A 20,355-nucleotide genomic window follows, 5' to 3' on the forward strand; every position below is an offset into this window, starting at 1 on the left:
GAGATGGATCCTAAGCAGTTGCCTGGACTCAGAGCCCACACCCCCCCATCGGGCTCCTTCCTGCGCGATTTCAGGACCTGACTTTGGTGGGTGTCCAGTGAGCCATTCTGATGTGTCTCTAGACGTACCGTGTGTTGCAGAGAGATGCTGTGAGCTCGCTAGATTCTCTCATAGACCTTGTCTGAAAAGTCCCAGGACAGACAACCAAGGTTTATGACCACAAGCAAACAGGGCTCTTCCTGTGGGAGGACTCCCCTTCCCTGAATTCCCTGAAGAGCGCCAGCGGGTTTCCTGAGCTGGTGCCAGCCAGCTCTGGGCAGTGTGCTCTGTGCTAGCTATGTGGTGCGTGGGATGATAGAGAAGAGCATCTGTCCCAAGCACAGTACCATGTGAGGCCAGTGCTCACGGAAAGTCTTGGAAAAGAGTGGCATGGCAGTCGAGTTGGGTGGGGCGATGAGGCGAGGAAGCGGGTGTCAGGGTGGGCTGGGAGGGTGCAGGTCTTCACTTTTGAAGAAAGTGGGAAAGTTGCAGTAGAGGGGAGAAGCTGAGTGACCCTGGCAACCGTGAGAAGGCTAGAGATGCCTGGCTACAGAGTGCAGAGTCTCCAGAATCTGGGTACCGTGACAGGGATGTGGTAAGGTCTAGAGAACGTATCTGTAGCTAGTGACAGCTTAAGGTCTAGGGGTTCAGGAAGGGACATATTAGGAGGATCCCATGGACTAGGATGAGCAGCTGCAGCAGCCATTTACTGGAACTGGGAATCCCGGGAAACCGATCTAAGCATGCTACCCATCTGCACACGTTTTTCTTAAGTGTGTACGGCTGGCTGTGTGAGGACAGAGTACAGGGAAACAGTGGGATACACCCTTGAAATCCCTTAGCTATTAAGGCTACAGGTCTGGATTAGGTCACAGGTTGAATAGCATGTGGAAGGGATGGGGCTGGCAGGGCCAGATGTCCTGAGCAGGCTCTGACAGCCCACCTTATACTGCTGGAAAAAAGACGTCACCAACCACTGGCAGAGGTAGCCCCAGGGAACCGTGGACCTCAGAGGATCTGGACAAGGGCCAGAGAAGCCTGTAGATAAAAGCTACAGTCTCGAAGGTTCAGAGATAGTGTCAGTGCATCCATGCCCAGCCTAAGCCTGGCCCCTCTTTTCCCAGGCCCTGTGTTAGCTATATACACAGGAATGAGTGACCCTAGGTCAGCCATTCTCGTACTCCCGGGAAAGAGAGTCCCACGCTCTTCCAAGTACAGGCATGAGGTATCTCTTAGAGGCCAGCAGCACTCAGAAACGGTCCCCAGACTAGGCATCGCCATCCCAGAAACAAGCCCCCTTGGACTCCTCAAGAGCTAGACAATCATGGCACCAGTGAGGAGGGATGCGGGGAAGAAGGGGCACATCCAGGTCTCCTACAGAATCGCACCCATCCTTCAAGGGCCATTGCAGCAATCCCTCTCCCCAACCTGAGCATACTGCTCTCAAGGTTCCCCCTAACCCCCAGTTCAAGGCCTTTGGCCTGTGAATGGCCCTTACCAGAGTCAACAACTGGGCTCCACACCTTGTAGTATCCATAGCCATCTCTGAGAGGACAACCCAGGGGTCGTTGGGGAAGTAGAGATGTTCCTGACTCCTGAGGCCACCTGTTGCAGGTGAGGACTGTCTGGCTGAGTGTTGCAAAAGATAGGCAGCCAAGGACTTCCGCACTAACGGGCCTGAGGGGTGGCTCCTGAAATACCCTGCCTAGTGTCACAAGGTCAGGGCCAGGGCCAGGGCCAGGACAAAGAACCACGTGGGGTCGGGTTTGACAAAGGCCACAGGGACAGGGCTATGAGACAGGATGACAGAACACTGGTTGGACTTGCTGTGGAGAGGTTAATGAGGTGGCTGGAGCCTGCCCACTCCCACCCCACCCTTCAGACTGGTTAAAGAAGATGAAAATCGGGCACCTCGAAACAGGTAGGCATGAGGAGCCCTGTGTGCCAGCGAGGCTTCAGACTTGTGAATAGTGGGGGATCCTCGTGGGATTTCACCTGCGGAGGGGTTGACGATGCTCGTCACACAGTCTGGGGCTTCACCATGGAACTTGGGTGGGAAGGAGAAGCCAAGCTGTGGAAAAGACAGAACTTGGCCATGGCATGGGGCGGGGGTGGGGGGCAGATGGGAAGGGCACCTGTGCATATACAAGCAGGAGTAGATTCAGGTCCTCTGGCTGCCCTGACACCCCCCACCCCAAGTAAAACAATATGCGTTTTAATCAGATTTTTTGTTTTACTGTTATAGAATCTCCTTAAGTTGCCTTGAACCCAAACAGCCATAAATGGGATGGAAGAGGCCGTTAGGTTTTGTGACAGCAACGCCCAGGACATTCTGGACTCTTCTATGAGGTTCAGACACCTCTTAATCCTTTCTTTGGGTTTGGCCAGGAGTGACCCCAACATCCTCTGCACTTGCTGGCATCTCCAAGCTCTGCTAAAATTAGCTGCCACTGGCAAGTGGGTCAGGGTACATAGGGTGCCTGTCGGAATGCCAGGTTCTCCCAAGATTGGCCAGTATGGTCACCCCTTGACACGATTGATCGCTTTCCCAAAATAGAGCAAAGCTGGCCTCACCAGACCTCATATGACAAGTCCCTGACTACCCAACCCCTGGCTCTGAGCCTCTTTGCTTCAGGGGGTTGTGCTCATGTCTGAATTTGGGGTGGACCAGCCAGGCCAAGGACCAGTTGCCTGGGGGTCTTTCTCTGTCTCCTGGGGCAAGCCACAGCACAGAGAAGGAGGAGGCGGCAAATCCTTTCACTCTCACCTCTGGGAGGTGGGAGGAGGGGTGTGAACCAATGCAAAGCCAGAGACAAACCGAGCCGATTGCTGTCTCAGCTAAGACTGTGTATGAGCAATAAGTGTCCTCCCAGAACGTGTCCCAAGGAGTGATCTCTTTCCACTCACTGCACCTCTGAGGGAAGAGTGGGGTCTAGCTGGCTAAGCACCCAGGACAAGATTCTAGCAGCTCATACCCACCCTCCTGTGAATCCACCTCGTCCTGGAGCACCATCCTGTAGTAAGGACACGTAACACAACGTGCTTCCTACACTCAAGAGTCATGATAGGCCTCCGGAGAGGAGGGAGCAGGACAGAAGATGCCTTAGGGATGAGATCTCATGATGGATGTACAGGACCCAAAAAGCAGCATGAACACCGTGTGTGCTTAGGGCTTGGGGAAAGGTAGAGCTTTGCAGCCACGAGTTAGGACATTTTCCCATCTTCATCTTTTCTTTAATAGAGGGAAGTGAGCGGACTGAATGAGTCATTTTCTGTCCTAGTTGGTAACCCTACACCTTCTTTTTCTCCTATCATGTATTTGCGTGCACACGTGAGTGTGTGAGTGCACTTGTGTGTGTGCACGTGCATGATTGTGTGCAGGTGGATGCTTGTGTATGTACGTGCATGTGTATACATACATGTATATACACATGTATGCATGTGTGTACATGCACGTGTATATATACATGTATGTACACGTGTATGCATGTGTGTGTACATGCATGTGTGTGTGGTGCTTGTGTGCAGATGCATGCCTGTGTGTGCGTGCGCATGCATGCAGTTGTATAGAATCATGTGTGTATGTATGTTGTTTGTGTGCATGTGCATGCACCTATGTGCTGACATGCAAAAGAGGAGGCCAGAGGAGGGTACGTGTGTCTTGGTCTATCCCTTGCCAGCTTCATCGCTTGAGACAGGGTCTCTCACTGAACAAGAAGTTTATGTTTTCAGCTAAGCTGGCTGTCCAGTGAGCTGCGGGGATCTGCCTGCTTCTGTCCTTCAGATTCTGGTGTTTTAGTAACATAGAGTCGTGCTTGGCTTTTGTGTGAGTTCTGGGGATTCAAACTCAGGTTCTCTCACTTGCACCTCAAGCGCTCTTACCCAGTGAGCCATTCCCTTCCCCACCCCCGTGCCTTGTGCAAGAAGCCAATTCATACGCATGGCCGGGTCTTCTTTTCATGAACCTTGAGGTGACAGCAGGACAGGCGTGATAACTGATAATCAAACGTAGTCATTCTAGTATCAAAAGAGGGCCACAGCATTGCGCAGTCCGTGCAGTCGCAACAAAGGTAATGTGAAGGGCGACAAGATGGCCCAGCAGGTAGAGCGCTTGCCGTGGAAGCCTAGTGACTTGAGTTTGATCTCTGGAGCCAGGTAAAGATGAAGGAGAGGGGGCTGTGAGACGGCTTAGCAGTTAAGAGCACTGGATGCTCTTCCAAAGGACCTAGGGTCAATTCCTAGCATCCACGTGGTAATGATTCACAACTTTCTGTAACTCTACTTCCTTCTTTTGGCCTCTCTGGGCACCAGGCACACATAGTGCGCAGACATACGTGCAGGCAAAACATCCATACACATAAAGAGAAAGATGGAGAGAACAAATTCCACAGAGCTTTCTGAGCTTGACAAGGGCGCTATAAACACATATAATAATGATAATAATATTAATAATTCTAAAATGTTAAAACAAAAATATTTTTGAAATATTGATCTGGTTTTTTTTTATGTATATGGGTGTTCTGCCCGCATGCGTGTCAGTATGTTATGTGTGTGCAGCACTAGAGGAAGCCAGAAGAGGTCATTGGATACCCTGAGAACGGGTTACGGATGGTTGTGAGCCACTATGTGGATACTGGGATTGGAACCCAGAAGGGCAGCCAGTGAATGCCAAGCCCTCTCTCTTGCTCTCAGGCTGATTTTTAATGTTAGCATATGACATGTCCCTCACAGCTGGGGATGCTGTCAATTTTGGAATGTTATGGAACCTCTAGGAGATGGAGCCTCACTAGAGGAAGCGAGTCACTGGGAGGCAGGTTTTATGGGTTTATTGCCAGACCCTGTTGGGGACAAGCAAAAGAAACTTGTTCTAAATACTGCCATTTAGTTTTCAGACTCCGTTTAATCATAGAGGAAACTAAGTTCAAGGTCCTAGGTGCTAGGGGAGTTGGGAACCTTCCAACAGCTGAACAGCTTCTGTTGTTAGGACAGAGGTATCTGAGCCCTGGCCATCTCAGAGACAATCTGTAAGGAGACAGTTGTCTGAGTCCGGCCATCTCAAGGATAACCTCCATCTTGTTGGCAGGGTTAAACTAAGCTCACGTTTGTAACAATAACTTGGCACAGCTGTTTGGGGTTTGCAAGCTTCAATATTCTGACTCATTGTTGCAGTTCAGCTCCAGAGTCTGCCTCATGGCCCTGATATAATAGTATTGGCTTGATTACAAGACATTTTTATCCCCTGCATGGACCTGGTGTTTGAGTTATGTTGGATTTAAGCAGCCCCCATAACAACCCCACTTCCTGTCTTCCCTCTGCTCCCTGACTGTGGACTCAGTGTGAAACCAGCTGTCTCATGGTCAGCTATCTCTTCCCCGCCATGAAGGACTGTGTCCCCCTAAAACTAGAAGCCAAAATAAGGCTCTCCTTAAATTGTTTCTTAGCAGACATTGTCCAGCAAAAGGTAACTAGTGTAGCATGCAAAGATGGCAATGGTGGTCTTTTTAAAGGGATTACAGCCACCCTCCTGCAATTTCTATCAGACACTGACCTGGTACACATTTCAGCTACACCCGCTGTGTGCACAGGTCTATCTTGGGACATGGATAGGATCTTGCAGAAACGATGACTGCTATGCCACAAGACACTGTGGCTCCTGTCTTTCTTTTTAAAAACCATTTATTTATTTATTATGTATACATCATACAGCTTTCTGCCTGCATGTATGCAACTACAGGCCAGAAGAGGGCACCAGACCTGATTACAGATGGTTGTGAGCCACCATGTGGTTGCTGGGAATTGAACTCAGGACCTCTGGAAGAGCAGACAGTGCTCTTAACCTCTGAGCCATCTCTCCAGCCCGGCTCCTGTCTTTCTCTCTCTCAGTCTGTTCCCTCTGAAGGAGGCCAAGTGCCATCAGGTGCGAGTAGGACGTGGGAAGAAGGTGTCCCTATAACACTGGGAGGAAAAAGTGTGAAGACTCTGATAGTCTGCCGTGTTGACAGAAGATCTATCAGCCATGGTCAAGCTCCCTGATGCTGTCACCCAGCCTACCCCCTTGACTAAGCCTCGGGAGAGACCATAAGGCAGACCACTTGCTGGACCCACAGAAACCACGCAGGAGCATAAAGTCAATTTGTCTTGAGTCTCCAAGTCTTGAAAGTAATTTTTTAAAAATGGGGTGGGGTTGTTAACACGTTGTCAACATGAAGCAAATGGTTCTCTTTTTGATATTGTTAATGATGTGTTTTTGCTGTGGATATGCGTATGAGATGTTGATGATATTCATGTTGAAGGAAATATACAAATGGGCCACCATAATGGTGTAAATATGAATAGTATATACATATATGTGTGTGTATATAATAATATATATATATTTTTTTCTACATCTTGTTATGTAGACCAAACTGGCCTCAGACTCATAGGGACCCACCTGCCTCTGCCTCCCATGTGCTGGGATTAAAGGCAGGAGCCACCACACATGGCTTGAGTATGATTTCAAAATTAAATTAAGAAAAAAAGAACAGATTAGAGGGGTATCGCTAATTTTTGTACAAAAGGTCCAAGGCCCTGATTCACAGTTAAATTGGCCAAATTTCCAGGGCCCTTATCTAGAGGGAAGTAGAGTGGATGCCAGGGGGCCCACAGTGCCAGCCCACCCCCATTGGCCTGCTCTCTGGCTGCCCTCAGTATTAGTCTAGTTCCAGGTACAGGCACACTGATGCAATGGGCTGTGGAGGCCAAGGAGTGTTGCAAGTGTTTGCTTAGCGCAGAGTGAACTAGAAATTGGCCAGGCCTTTGTGTAAAGGGGCAGGCCATAGGCCTGGTGAGTGGGAGGTGTCAGACGGTAGGGAGTGGCTTGTGACAAGGATGTTGGGGCTGGAGGGCAGAAGGGAGATAGACTAAGAGACAGCAGAGCTCACCCTGACAAATGCCGCAGCTAGTCTGAGGTCATCGGCGACCTCGCGAAGGATGCTGTGGCAGAGTTTTAACCAAATTACAGCTTATGCGCTTTGTGGAGTCTGAAGCCCATAAGAGTTAAGCGATTTACAAGGAGGCTCCAGTTGCAAACCACTCAGTGGGACTGAAACCCAGGCCATTCTGATTCCAACACTGTTAAGATTTAAGCGCCTTCCGAAGTGCCCCTCCTCCTTCGTGACAGGGTCTTGCTGTATGAGCTATGATGGTCTCAAACTCATGATCCTCCCACTGACACTTCCCCAGGTACTGGGATCATTTGTTCAAGACTTCGTGGAGGGAGCATTCTAAGACTAATCCCACCGTGAGTCAGGAAAGAACCTCAGAGCTGCTTCCGTGGGAAACAGATGTGGTGGAGGCTTGGGCTACTGGCAGGTGAGGGAATGTGGTGGCTAGTCTGCTTGTCTCTGAGAGCGGGAGGGGATGAAGGTCTGGGGGAACTGTCAGGAGTGACACTGAGAAGCCGGAACTCTGCATGGGGTGGGAATAGGGCAGTGGGCAGGGCATGGAATGGGGGCGGGGCAGAGTGCAAGGCGTGCCGCGGGCGAGGGGGCGGGGCACGGAATGGGGGATGGGGCAGACTGCGAGGCGGGGGTGGGGGTGGGGAGAACACGGGGCGGAGCCTGGGGTGGAAACGGAGCGAGTCCAGGTGAGGATCCGAGCGGTTCTGTCTTGATGCCAAGTTCATCTGCTCTGCTGCTGTCCATTGCAGTTGTCTTTCTTCACTGAGAGCCCTGCCTCTCCAGGAGTCATCCTTGCCTTCAGCCCCATTCCAGGACAGTGGAGGAGACATCTAGACTCATGTCTTGAGTAGCTACCAGATTTTCAGCCTCTCCAGGCACTATTGGATCATCCAGACCATATGGTGTAAGCCACTCTAGTAAATCCCTTTTTTTTTTCTTTTTTTCGGAGCTGGGGACCGAACCCAGGGCCTTGCGCTTGCTAGGCAAGGGCTCTACCACTGAGCTAAATCCCCAACCCCTAGTAAATCCCTTTTTAATATATAATTCTATCAGTCATGTTTCTGTAGAGACGAACATGTGTGTATGTGAGGATATAGGAATCACGGTAAAAAAGAAAGGAAGGAAGGAAGGGAGGAAGGAAGGAAGGAAGTAGTCAGAAGTTCAGATGTGGAGTCAGATGTCTTAGACATGCTTAGTGGATGGAGAATTAAGGGAAGTCAGGAGAGACATGTGTCAACAGGTAAAGATGATCATAAAAGCATGGAAGGTATTAAAAACTCAATAGAAATTTGAGGGCTTAAAAGTATAACAGAAGGGGTTGGGGATTTAGCTCAGTGGTAGAGCGCTTGCCTAGCAAGCGCAAGGCCCTGGGTTCGGTCCCCAGCTCTGAAAAGAAAAAGAAAAGGAAAAAAAAAAGTATAACAGATGTGGAAACATCACTGAAGGGCTCAAAGGCAGATACTTTATTTTATATGTTGAGATGTTTTAACAGCGTGTATGTCTGTGTATGTACCATGTGTGTGCTGGGGGCCCTTAGAGGCCAGAAAGATGGTGCTGGATCCCATGGAACTGGGCTTACTGACAACCTTGTAAGTCCCCATGTGAGTGCTGGAAATCAAACCTGGGTCCTCTGGAGGAGCAGTCAGTGCTCTTAACCACTGAGCCATCTCTGCAGACTTTAATCACAGGCTTTGATGGGCCTACGTTAGAAGCAAGGAAGTTGGAAACCAAGCAATTGGAAGTAATTGGTCTGCGGAACAGAAAAAGGAAAGGAAGAGGAAATGAAGGAAACCAACAGGACCCATGAGACCCATCAAACATATTATCTTAAAGACAATGGCTTCTAGAAGGAGGAGAGGGTGATTGGGGCAGAGACTAGTTGGAGAAATAGCAGTGAAACAGTTTCCAAGTATAAAGAAAGGTACAGACATACACAAGAGCTCCTAGCAGGAGAAACTCCAAGAGATCCCAGTTTGGACACATTGTAGTCACAGTGTCAAAAGGCAGAGACACTTGAAATCTACTCCCGAAGAGTGAAGTGTGGCACACAAGGGATCCACAGCTCCCGGAAACCGAGAAGCCATTTGGCATCAGAAGCTGGACAGGCCAGCCAGCAGCATCTAACCTAGCACTGCCACTGCCTCCAAAGCTTCTCTCCAACAGAAAGGAAACATTAAGATACAGATGAACCAAACCAGATGGATGAATTCCCCTGTAAGCCTGCCCTACAGGAAATGCTACAGGGAGACGTTCTAGACAGAAAGTTGGGAAATGCCCTCTGGTTGAGAGGGGATCCAGGGTGGGGTAGGACAGCATAAGAAGATAGAGTTGTGGTTCCTATAAAGTCCTAGTCCAAGGAACCTGTGAATATGTCCCTTCACGTGGCACAAATAACAGCACACAGCTGACGTCATACTCAGCAGCAAAATACTCACATTTTTCTCCACTAAGTCAGGAACAAGGACAAGGAAACCACTTCTAAGCAGCACACTACTGAAATGTCTAGCCAGAATAATTGGGGGAGGAAAAACAAATAAAAAATACCCAAACTGCAAAGGGCTGCAGTGCTGATGTGTTTTACTCTCAGAGCCCATAGGTAGAATCCTACCAGTGGGAGGACCTTAGGGTGAGGCCTCTCAAAGCTCACTGGGTCACAAGGGCAGAGCCATCAGGGATGCATCTATGTAAGAGGTCCCGAGAGCTTCTCGACCTTGCACCGTATGATACTGAAAATGAATCATGGGGAACGGGATGTGACCACACGACAGCCTGATCTTGGACTCCCCAGACACCAGACTGTGGAAAAAAGATTCTGCGGTTTTCAAGTGGCTGAATACAAATTTTTCTTCAGTATCCAAATGGACCTTCAACTCTCTCTAATTCAGAAGACGTCACTGTGTCTGTAGAAGGTCACAGATGATCCATAAAAATCCCTGAGTCAATGCTCCCAGAGTTAATTCGCCAGAGTTGCAGGATCTAAAGATCATCACGCAAAGTTGTATTTTTATACACCAGCAGCAAGTGACCAGAAAAAAAAATGTAAAAGTAACTCCATTTACATCAGCACCAAAAAAAACCAAAAGCTCCCTGAGAATGAAGTAGTTGACAATTGCAAAATGTTGCTGAAAGGAGCGAGGGCATCACAGCAAATGGATGACAATAGCCCTGGGGGAACCACACTACCCCACGTGTGGAGATCCACAGATTCTCCACAGTCCCTAACTCTCCAAATTATGATTTTTGCAGAAGTAAAAAAAAAACTTATTTTAAAATCAATATTGAACCTCAAAGAACCCTGAATATTAAAAACAATTTTGAAAAAAAAAAAAAAACCAAAACACCAAATAGTTCCAGTTTCAAAGTTACTACAAAGTGTCATAGTAACCAAGAGTATTATGATAGATGTTGGCTTAATGACAGACAGACAACTCAGTGGCAAAGAGCAGAGTGCACAGTAACAATGTATCCCTGCACATGGCTTGATTTTTGACAAAGGTGCTAAGAGAATTCAGTGGAAGAAAACCAATCCCTTTAGCAAAAGATGTAGCATAAATTTGGTATCCATTTGATACATAAGAAGGAAGTTGAATTCTTTCCCAATATCATAATAAAAATGACCTTGATGTGGACCAAAGCGTAGGTGGAATCAGGTGGCAATGTTATATATGTGTGGAGATAGCACAATGAAATCTTTGTACGCCAATCAGAAGTTAATTTAAAAAGAAAAGGATTAAAATTGTGAAATGGGGCTGGGGATTTAGCTCAGTGGTAGAGCGCTTACCTAGGAAGCGCAAGGCCCTGGGTTCGGTCCCCAGCTCCGAAAAAAAGAACCAAAAAAAAAAAAAATTGTGAAATTAGAACATTCTTGGAAGATATGGGCTACATCTTGGATTTAACAGTGGCCTCTTTTGAACTTCTTTCTGGTGTGGAGGATCAAGTCTAGGTCTTTATGACAGGCAAGTGCTCTACCACTGAGCCATACACCCAGCCCTGGAATAGCTTTTTTTTTTTTTTTCGGAGCTGGGGACCGAACCCAGGGCCTTGCGCTTGCTAGGCAAGCGCTCTACCACTGAGCTAAATCCCCAACCCCTTGGAATAACTTCTTAAATGTGACATGAAGGGCACTGTTAGAAGAGGTCACAGATCAATCAGACTTCATAAATGTCCCGGTGCCATGTATGGTGACCTGTTCCAATAGGCCTAGAGGCTCAGGAGACTGAAGCAGGAAGATCGTTTGAACCTAGAGGCTCAAGGTCGATCTGGGCAACAGAGCAAGAGCCCCATCTTGGATAACGACAGCAACAGACAACAGCCTTAGAAGGCAGAAGGGCACTATGACGAGATGGTTGAATGGAAGAAAGTATTTGTAAATCTTGCATCTAGTAAGGAACAGCTAAATTCACATTCACCAATAAGAAAGATTCTTAGAACCCAACAGCACCAACAAAAAGGCAAACAACCCCATATATTGGGCAAAAGATTAGGACCCTTTTCTGAAGACGATTTAAGAACAGACAAAAATTGCATGAACAGACATTGATAGTCATCTGAGGAATGCTAATCGTAACTGTGAAGCCCCCTCCCATGCCCACTGAGACAGTTATCTTAAAGGGGCCCGAGGAGGGGGCCAGAAAATAGCAAGAGTTGTTGGCCATGATGAAGTATTGGCAGAGGAGAGAGTTTAGATCACTTGTATGTAAATGTGTATGCAAATTAATATGTAAGTGAGTATGCAAATACACACGCAAATGTATAAATAATTCCGTTTGCTGTGCAAAACAAGTTTGGTGATTCATTGTAAATTTAAACAGAGGATATTGTACAACCTGGCAATTGCACATCTAAGTACACTCTCTTGAAAACCGGAAGTGGGGACTCAAACAAATTCTTGTATGCCAGGTCAGTCATAGGAATATTATTCATAACAGCCAAAACATAGACATACCCCAACTTCCTACCCATTGGTGAATGACAGAAAAGGTGTCTGTGTAAACTGGGAAATGCTATCCAGCCATGAAAAAGAGTGATGTTTTGATACATGCTGTAACACAGATCAACCTCAACAACATTATGATAAGCAAAATAAGCCTTATATAGAGAGATAAATGATAACTCCTGTTTTGTAAATAAAGAAGAAGGAAATTCATTGAAACAGAAGGAACAGTGCCTGCTAAGACTGTGGGGAATAGGAAGTTAGTGGGTTTCTGAATGGAATGATAAAACCATTTTGGAAATAGTGAGGAGGTATGCAATGTCGTTAGTGATCAATGCCACCAAATTGTAGTTTTAAAAATGGTTAAAATGGACTCCGGAGGGATGGCTCAGTGGTTAAGACTGCTTGCCGCTCTTCCAGAGGCCTGAATTTGGCTCTCAGAACTCACACTAGGTGGCTCACAGTGATCTGTATCTCCAGCTCCAAGGGTTCTGACCCCCTCTTCTACACACACACACACACACACACACACACACACACACACACACACACACAGTTTATGGTTACAATGACAGACTTTACGGCATCCATATTCCATCACAATAAAGGAGAGACTGACTAAAAAGCCTTCCATTTTCATCATAAGCAGGGTTTTTACTTCCTTAATCACAATCTCGCTCTGTTCTCTCAGTCAGCATTTCCCTGGCAGGGGCCTGGCATGGTTACAGATATTACAGGTGCTGTGTGGGACCCAAACAGTGCCAGGACAGTTAAGTACTTCTTGACTGCTCTAACACTGGAGTTATTCCCGAAGAAACCATGGCAAAGGCTAGCCTTGGACTCCTCAGTTAAACAGAGGGGCTCACACTGGCTGAAGATTATGACTTCTTACCCCAGTGTGCTATTCCACATGCCTCTAAGTCCCTCTGTTAGGAGAAGCTAGAACTAAAAGTTAGGGTGAGAGGAACCATTGGCAGTTTCTCATGAAAACCCTACAGGCTTGGCTTGAAAAGAAGTCTTTGATCATTCAAACCAAAAGGTAACTCTTGGGACCCACAGTTTATCGGTAGGCAGTGGGTCATGAAAGGACGGTGTACACTCAGAGTCCCACTGTCTTCCAAAGGGGGTGCTGAGGCTGGGGAGGGTGTGAGCTCTTCACAGAGGACCGACCGAGACTGTTTGAAGGCTCATGCCCAGGTCCTGCACGATACCACACCTCAGTGCCATGCATCGGTTTCTCCCTCTTTCTCTTTCTGAGCGGAAGCTGACACTTAAGTTTGGTTCTTAAATGTCCTCCCAAGGTCCAATAGGGATAGAGAACTCTTTACATCATGGGTGGGGTGCCCCAGGAGGGCACAGTGTGAGTCCAGCCCTTCCTCTTCTTTCTTTAACTTTCTAGCCGCATGTCGCTTCATGGCAATCTCACATCAGGACCGTGTCACAAGTCCCAAGGAGCAGGATTAACTAGTCAAAAATGGAGACAGTTTAAAAATTGTGAGCTAAAGTAAACCTTTTCCTTTTTACAAGTTGATTGTATCAAGTATATTTATGGCAGCGATGGAGACCTAACGACGGTCCTCTATCCAAGCTCCTATTGGTGGATTGTTAGTTTTTCATTACCGATTACCAGCATGGTCTGCACGCACGGAGAGCCCTGTCTCCAGCCTCCCAGATCCTGTGCTTTGCTTTGAATTCAGGAACTGCATTGGTGGATGTGTATTCTATGTGTGAGAAGGAAGTGTGCATGGGAATGTGACACACAGGGGAAGCACACGGGGGAGCGGGCTATGGAAGAGGTCATTACCTGTGGCCCAAATCCATGACCCCTTTGTCCACTGTGGTGAGGATGCTGAGCTCCTGGCTACTCTGTCTTTCTCAGCCTTCTTTATAGCAAGCTGGCTCCAGAGAATTTCCAGGTCCACACACTTAGGAAGAGAATATCTCTGCCCAACTTTCCCTGGCTAGACACAGGCAATGATTTGGCTTTAGGGACTGGGCACAGTCATGGAATTGAGGAGGTCTGGGTTCCCAACAATGTGGAGAGTCTGGGCTGTCAGATGTCCCACACTGACTTATGCGATGAGAAATACAGTCTTACATAAGACTGGTTACAGTAACGAGGTTTGTCCTAATCAACACAGGGTCCAGGACTGATGATCAGCAAGAGATTTGAACAGGATATAAGATCATTTAGTTTTCAATACTGCTGAGTATCGAGTTTATGCTCAATCTGAGTTATGAAAGTGATTTATGTATTTTATCAGTCTGTCTGTCCGTCCGTCTGTCTACCTAAATTCATTGCAGTACTCAGGACAACTGTGTTCAGGAAATACAGAACACTCCACACATCCTTTGCACGGTCTTGCTAATCTCCCCTGCCTTCTTCCAGCTTTAGTTACATGGGCTACCTAAGCAAGAACTTCTAGAAACTGATCTTTAACTTCCACGGAGCTTAGTGTCCAGCAAACAAGAGAGAAATGGTTTAGTTGAAATTCAAACTGGCGGCCTTTTCTTCCCCTCCTTGGGTACTGAAAGATTGTTGTCATCATAGATAACTTAGTAGCTGCCCAGGACAGGAAGTTCATGACTAAGTGTTTACTACCAAGGGAACGAATGGTCGTGGATGTCCTTCCCCCAAGGAAGGCAACGGTACCAAACACGGACATTAGCTCATGCTAGTCAAAATGTACACCGTCAAGCCAGTTGTCTTGGTATTTGGACAATGTGCTTTGCAATTATGCATGAGCCTAACACATGGCCTTTATGAGAAGCAAAAGACCTTGAGAAAAACAGGAAGGGCCTCAGAACAGAGTAGGGTGGGGGTCCAGCTGCCAAGGCCAATGGTGGTGCTGGCAGGAAGTGAGCTAGAAACTGGATGGCAGCAGATAGAGTGGAGCCTCTTCTGGGACCTCATCCTCTGTAATGGTGCCAGTGTCTGGAAATAGGACCAGTAAACTATAAACTTTAAAAAAAAAAAAGAAAAGAAAAAGAAACGGGAAGTACCAGTGGGCATACTGTAGGCTCTTTGGAGAACATAAGAGAGACTGTGGGTTCTTTTTTGTTTGTTTACGAGACAGGGTTTCTCCAAGTAGCACTGGCTATCCTGGAACTCTCTCTGTAGACCAGACCTCAAACTCACAGATATCCACCTCCTGGGCGCTGGGATTAAAGGTTTGTGCCACCACCACCCAGCTACTGTGGGTACTTTCGTGGTTTGTTTGTTTGTTTGTTTTGTTTTAGACAGGATCCTACTATATAGCCCTGACTGTCCTGGAACTTATTATATAGACCAGGCTGACCTTGAACTCACAGAGATCTGCCTCTGCCTCCTGAGTGCTAAGATTAATGGAGTGTGCCACCGCACCGACGCTGAGGGGTTTCTGCTGGATTCTGTTTCTTAAAGGTCTTGTAGCCCCTGTGTAGGAGAAAGCAGGGGATGGAGGGAAGGGGGTTGGAGCAATTCCGGATGTGTGAGAAGAGACACCTCTGTCTCTGATAGCTGAGACTTAAGGCGTGGAGTCCCCTGGTAATAAAAGTAGAGTGGACAAGCAACATCCAAATGTAAGAGGTCCCTCACAGGCTGTGTTTGAACCCTTGGTCCCGGCTCTCTGCGCTGGTTTTGGGAGTGTCTGGAAGCTTTGGGTGTGACTTAGGTAGAAGTGGGTTGACACCTGTTTCTGATTCCTGCCCCATCTTTCGGATCTGCCCAGAAGTGAGCAAACCCCAGTGTTCTCCCAGTGTCACAGGCAGGAGCCTTCCCACATTCCCTGTGTTTCCCATAGCCACGAGCCTAACCAATCCTTCTTCCCCTCTGTGGCTCTGCCAAGTATTTGGTTCCACTGTGGGAAAAGCAATTGATAAAGCAACCGGACACTCGGTTGTGAAAACGGAGAAGCTTAAAGAAGATCCAGGGCATGAAAAGAAAATTGAAAGAAGTCAGTGATGATAAGAAAAAAAATAGTGGGGTTGGGGATTTAGCTCAGTGGTAGAGCGCTTGCTAGGCCCTGGGTTCTGTCCCCAGCTCTGAAAAAAAGAAAAAAAAAATAATACTCTAAGCTTGATTGACAGACACAAATTTGTTTTTATTTGAAATGGGGGAAATGGGGTTTCTCAACGTTGCCTAGGCTAGTCTCAAAGTCACAAGCTTCAGTGACCTGAGACCCTAACCTCTACTCTCAGATCCAAACCCACGTGTTTAAAAAGACCGCAAAAACAGTGATGGGGATGTGACTTAGTGGTTAAGAGTACTTGTGGCTCTTGAGGGGGAACTGGGTTCAATCCCCATCCCCCACATGGTGGTTTGCTGACCTCTGTGGGTACAGGCACGCATGTGGTACAGACACCTACGCAGGCAAAGCATTCAGACCCTGGAAGTAAAATAAATAAACCTTTCTTAGATTTTTAAAAGTTGGTTGGGGCTGGGGATTTAGCTCAGTGGTAGAGCGCTTACCTAGGAAGCGCAAGGCCCTGGGTTCGGTCCCCAGCTCCGAAAAAAAAAGAACCAAAAAAAAAAAAAAAGTTGGGGTTGGGGATTTAGCTCAGTGGTAGAGTGCTTGCCTAGCAAGTGCAAGGCCCTGGGTTCGGTCCCCAGCTCCGAAAAAAAAAAAAAAAGATTTTTAAAAGTTAGGTTATCACAGGCTGGGAGATGGCTCGCTGGGCAAAGCACTTGCTTTAATGGTTTGAAGACCGAAGTTTAAGTTTCCATGAGCAGAACCCACGTAAACGCTAGATGCCGAAAGTGAGATGACCCCGGATGATTTTGAGGCAGATACCCTGACCTGCACAACAGTGATGGCAGGATGGCAGCCAAGGCTGTCCTTTGACCTCTAAATGTGTGTGGTATTGAGAGGACCTAACTCACTCCGTTTTAGCAGGCAGCCATATTAGGCCTTAAGCTTCAGTTTTCCAGGTCAGCCTAGGCTTCTCAGGAAAAAAAAAAAAAAAAAACCAACAAAAACAAAACAAAACAAAACAAAAACCCCAACAACAACAACAAATGCAGGAAAAGGGCAGCCAATCAGCAACTGTCCCAACATCTGGTCAGGGGCTTACAACATATATGGGGAAAGTCCCTCTAAGGTAACCCTCTCTCCCTCGAGGTACGAACCAATCAGAAGTGCACAAATATCCTATAACATAAACTCAACTAATCCTGTAGAAGGAGCCCCAACCACAACTAGAAAACTCCCAACTGGCTTTAAAGGGGCCTGCGAACTTCCCTCAGGGTCGCCGTTCTGCTTGGATGGTTGCCCCCCGCCCTGCATGCTGGCTGTTTCTGCAGAATAAACGCTCTCTCACACTGTCCGAGTCCGGGGTGTTCCTTCAGTAATTCTCAGACCTTACAGCGCCATGCATTCTCCTGTATTCTTTCTCCCTCTCCCTCTCTCTTTCTCTTTCAAATATAATCAAATATAACAGAAAAGACTTTAAGAAGGAACTTTAAGAATAAGAAAGGGATTTAGTTCTAGATGAAAGTTCTTAGAAGGCGCAGGAGAGTCACGTGTGACTTATACCAATGTATTTCAAAAATCAGAAGAAATGGAAAATTTTCAAATAATGTAATTTGCTTAAAAATTCACTGAGGAAGCCAAGCCAAGCCAATAGTTGAAGTGTAGAGTGATGTGGAAATCTTCCTCTTTATACAAATGCCAAGCCCAGTTGCTAAACAAAAAAAAAACTATGCTTATGGGGCTAAGAGTATAACTCAGTGGCAGGGTGCTTGCCTAGCATACACACGTCTTCAAAACAACTAAAAAATACGCTTATGGAAGTCTTGCCGGTGACTTGGAACAAACGTGACTTATTGAATGAGCGATGTCATTCACTGTTGTCATGAGGTTCTGTCTGTTAGGGAACGCATGTGGCGGTATGGAGGCGGGACATCATATGCCTTGGTGTGACAGCAGGGTGGGAGAGCAGTTGTGGCTCTAACTCTGCACTTATATCTCCAGAACCCAGAATCCAAGACCTGCCTGCCTACAAGATCTGGAAGGAGGGGTGGTGCATGTCTTTAGTTCAAGACCGACCCGGTCTACAGAGTGAGTGCCAGGACAGTCAGGGCTACACAGGGAAACCCTGTCTCAAAAGACCAAAAGAAACAGATCTAGAAGGAGGGACAAATGAACTGAAATACCACATAGCAGGAGTCAGGGTGATGGGGGAGCGATGCTGAGGGATGGGGTACCACATAGCAGGAGTCAGGGTGATGGGGGAGTGATGCTGAGGGATGGGGTACCTACCACATAGCAGAAGTCAGGGTGATGGGGGAGCGATGCTGAGGGTTGGGGTACCACATAGCAGGAGTCAGGGTGATGGGGGAGCGATGCCGAGGGATGGGGTACCACATAGCAGGACCTGGGTGATGGGGGAGAGATACAGGGGGATGGGACATAGGGGGAGAGGGTGTGGGCACAGTTCATGGAAACAAGTGTGGACTTGTGCCGTCAGGCTCCACGTAGAGTCACTTGCCTTGTCAAACATGCACCTGGTAAAAGGACCGAGGCTAGGAGACACAAAGAACCTTGCCAACTTAGTAAGATGATAACACCCCTATCTTAAAAGAAAATGTCTCCAAAGAATGTCCAGTGTAGATACCAAAACACATATGCCATCATTAGTCAAAAGATAAATGGAAGTTAAGTCACACTGGCATGCCACTGCATGGTCCCAGGCAGGAGCAGGACCTGGGGGGACGTGCATCAACGGGGCCCCTGTCCCTGTGCTGGGAAAGGCAGAGGAAAAGAGGTTGGGAGTTTCTTCTGAGGTTAAAAGTCTTACATAGGGTCCTTCCACACATCTCTCTCTCTCTCTCTCTCTCTCTCTCTCTCTCTCTCTCTCTGCTTGCCAAATGGTCGCCCATGTACATGCAAAGACTTGTGCTAGGATGTTCACGGGGGCTTCACACATGACAGCTGAGGCCGGGAACAACCCAGGTGCTGACACGACTGAGCAGTGGGAAAGGGCAAAGGCCAGCTTGCTGCTGACGTAGCAAAGCTCCCTGCCAGGGAAAGAACCAGATACAGCAGACTGTTTTACTTATAGACGCTCTGGAAAGGCAATTCTAAAGAGGGGGAAACAGGGAGATTTTCGAGAACTGGAGCAGGAGAGGTGACTGTCATTGTGGAGGCAGAACAGGGGCCTCTTGGAGTGATGGAACAAGTCCTTTGTTGTTATCTTGTTTTTTGAGATAAGGTTTCTCTTTGTAGCCCTGGCGGCTCTGGAACTCACTCTGTAGACTAGGCCGGCCTCAAACTCAATAAGACGCCTCTGCCTCTCTGTGCTGGGACTAAAGGTGTGCACCACCACTGCCCAGCTCAGTGGCAGGAGTCTTGATGGTGATGGTGCTTACATTTGACCAAACTGCACCTAAAAAGATGGCTTTAGGTTTTGGTTTGAGTTTTTGAGTTGAGGTCTCACTATGGAGCTGAGGCTGGCCTTGAACTCCTCAGCCCCCTGTCTCCCCTTCCCAAGTGTCAGGATTACCTATGGCCATCACCACACCTGGCTCAAAGAAGTGGATTTCATTTTAGTCATATTATACACTTGGAAGGAAGAGCTGCTGATGCTAGAGACAGATAGGCAGTCTCCTGGGAAGCCTTTTGGGCATTTAGGACCATGGAAGCTGTCATCCCAGCTCTGATACTGGGATGGATGTCTTGGGATTGGTAAAGGACTCTTTCTAGCTTTCTTCCATGAGCAATCTGTACCTTCAAAACTGCTGCCAGTTGTCATCAGATAGGGATCTGATGACAGACCCTGGGACAGAACTGCACAGGGATTAGAAGACAAATCTTTCCACCCACACAAGATTTTCTGTTTTAATGGGACCAAGGTGATCTGAGCGTGGCCTGAAAGGCCTCTGGACAAGAGAGCCAAGGCTTCCTGGACTCGGGCTGGCTCTACTGAATAGAAGAGAACATTCCCTGAGAACAAAGTCCTGGCAGGAGCTCCTCTTCTCCTTCATCTTAGATCTTAGGGCAAACATCAGCTGGTGGCTGTCACTCTTGGAGCCCGCACATTGCTCTCTGTGTTTAGGGTCTTTGTGTTCTGTGAGACGGAGCCAGGGAGTGGGATGCTGTGTCTCTTGCAGGTCCAGATCGCCAGGCCTGGCCCCTTGTGAGTACCCAGTGCTCAGCGATGGCCCATCCAGAGGCTAATGCAACCTGGAGATGTGCCGGCCACTGGCCTCTGGTCTAACTTGTCTGATATCCTGTGACTTAGAACTGCTGTGTCCTTGGGCTCGCCTCTTGCTGTGGTGCTCTTAAGGGTGGAGCAGACACTGTTTTTGTTCCTTAAAGAGCTAGTATCTCTTCCTGCCTGACCACAGGCCCTTCATTCTGATCAGGGTCAGGCAGGAATATGCCCAGCTTTGGGCCCAAACCTGCGTGGCTGGTCCTTACTGTCCAAATCTGCTGGATTTGCTTTCTAGACCTTGAGATATCC

General features: G+C 47.7%; 2 protein-coding genes across 7 annotated transcripts in view; one reads left to right on the forward strand and one right to left on the reverse strand.

Moving 5' to 3' along the window:
- Positions 1 to 20,355, reverse strand: part of Gck (glucokinase) — a 42,445-nt gene that overhangs the window by 13,499 nt on the left and 8,591 nt on the right. For 2 of the 6 annotated variants that reach the window (NM_012565.2, NM_001270849.1), the window contains exon 1: positions 1,538 to 1,690. The exons of the other annotated variants lie outside the window; for them this stretch is intronic. In NM_012565.2, coding sequence (NP_036697.1) covers positions 1,538 to 1,582 — 45 coding nt within the window. In that variant the 5' untranslated portion in view covers positions 1,583 to 1,690. Of the gene's footprint in view, positions 1 to 1,537; positions 1,691 to 20,355 lie in introns of those variants that run through there. 6 annotated transcript variants of the gene reach the window in all.
- Positions 1,847 to 20,355, forward strand: part of Ykt6 (YKT6 vesicular SNARE protein) — a 42,949-nt gene continuing 24,440 nt past the window's right edge. Inside the window, exon 1 of the mRNA XM_087584266.1 lies at positions 1,847 to 1,960. The gene's annotated coding sequence lies outside the window, so the exon portion shown is untranslated. The remainder of the gene's footprint in view (positions 1,961 to 20,355) is intronic.

This window comes from Rattus norvegicus, chromosome 14, assembly GCF_021556685.1.
Source record: "Rattus norvegicus strain SHRSP/BbbUtx chromosome 14, alternate assembly SHRSP_T2T, whole genome shotgun sequence".
Lineage (NCBI taxonomy): Eukaryota > Metazoa > Chordata > Mammalia > Rodentia > Muridae > Rattus > Rattus norvegicus.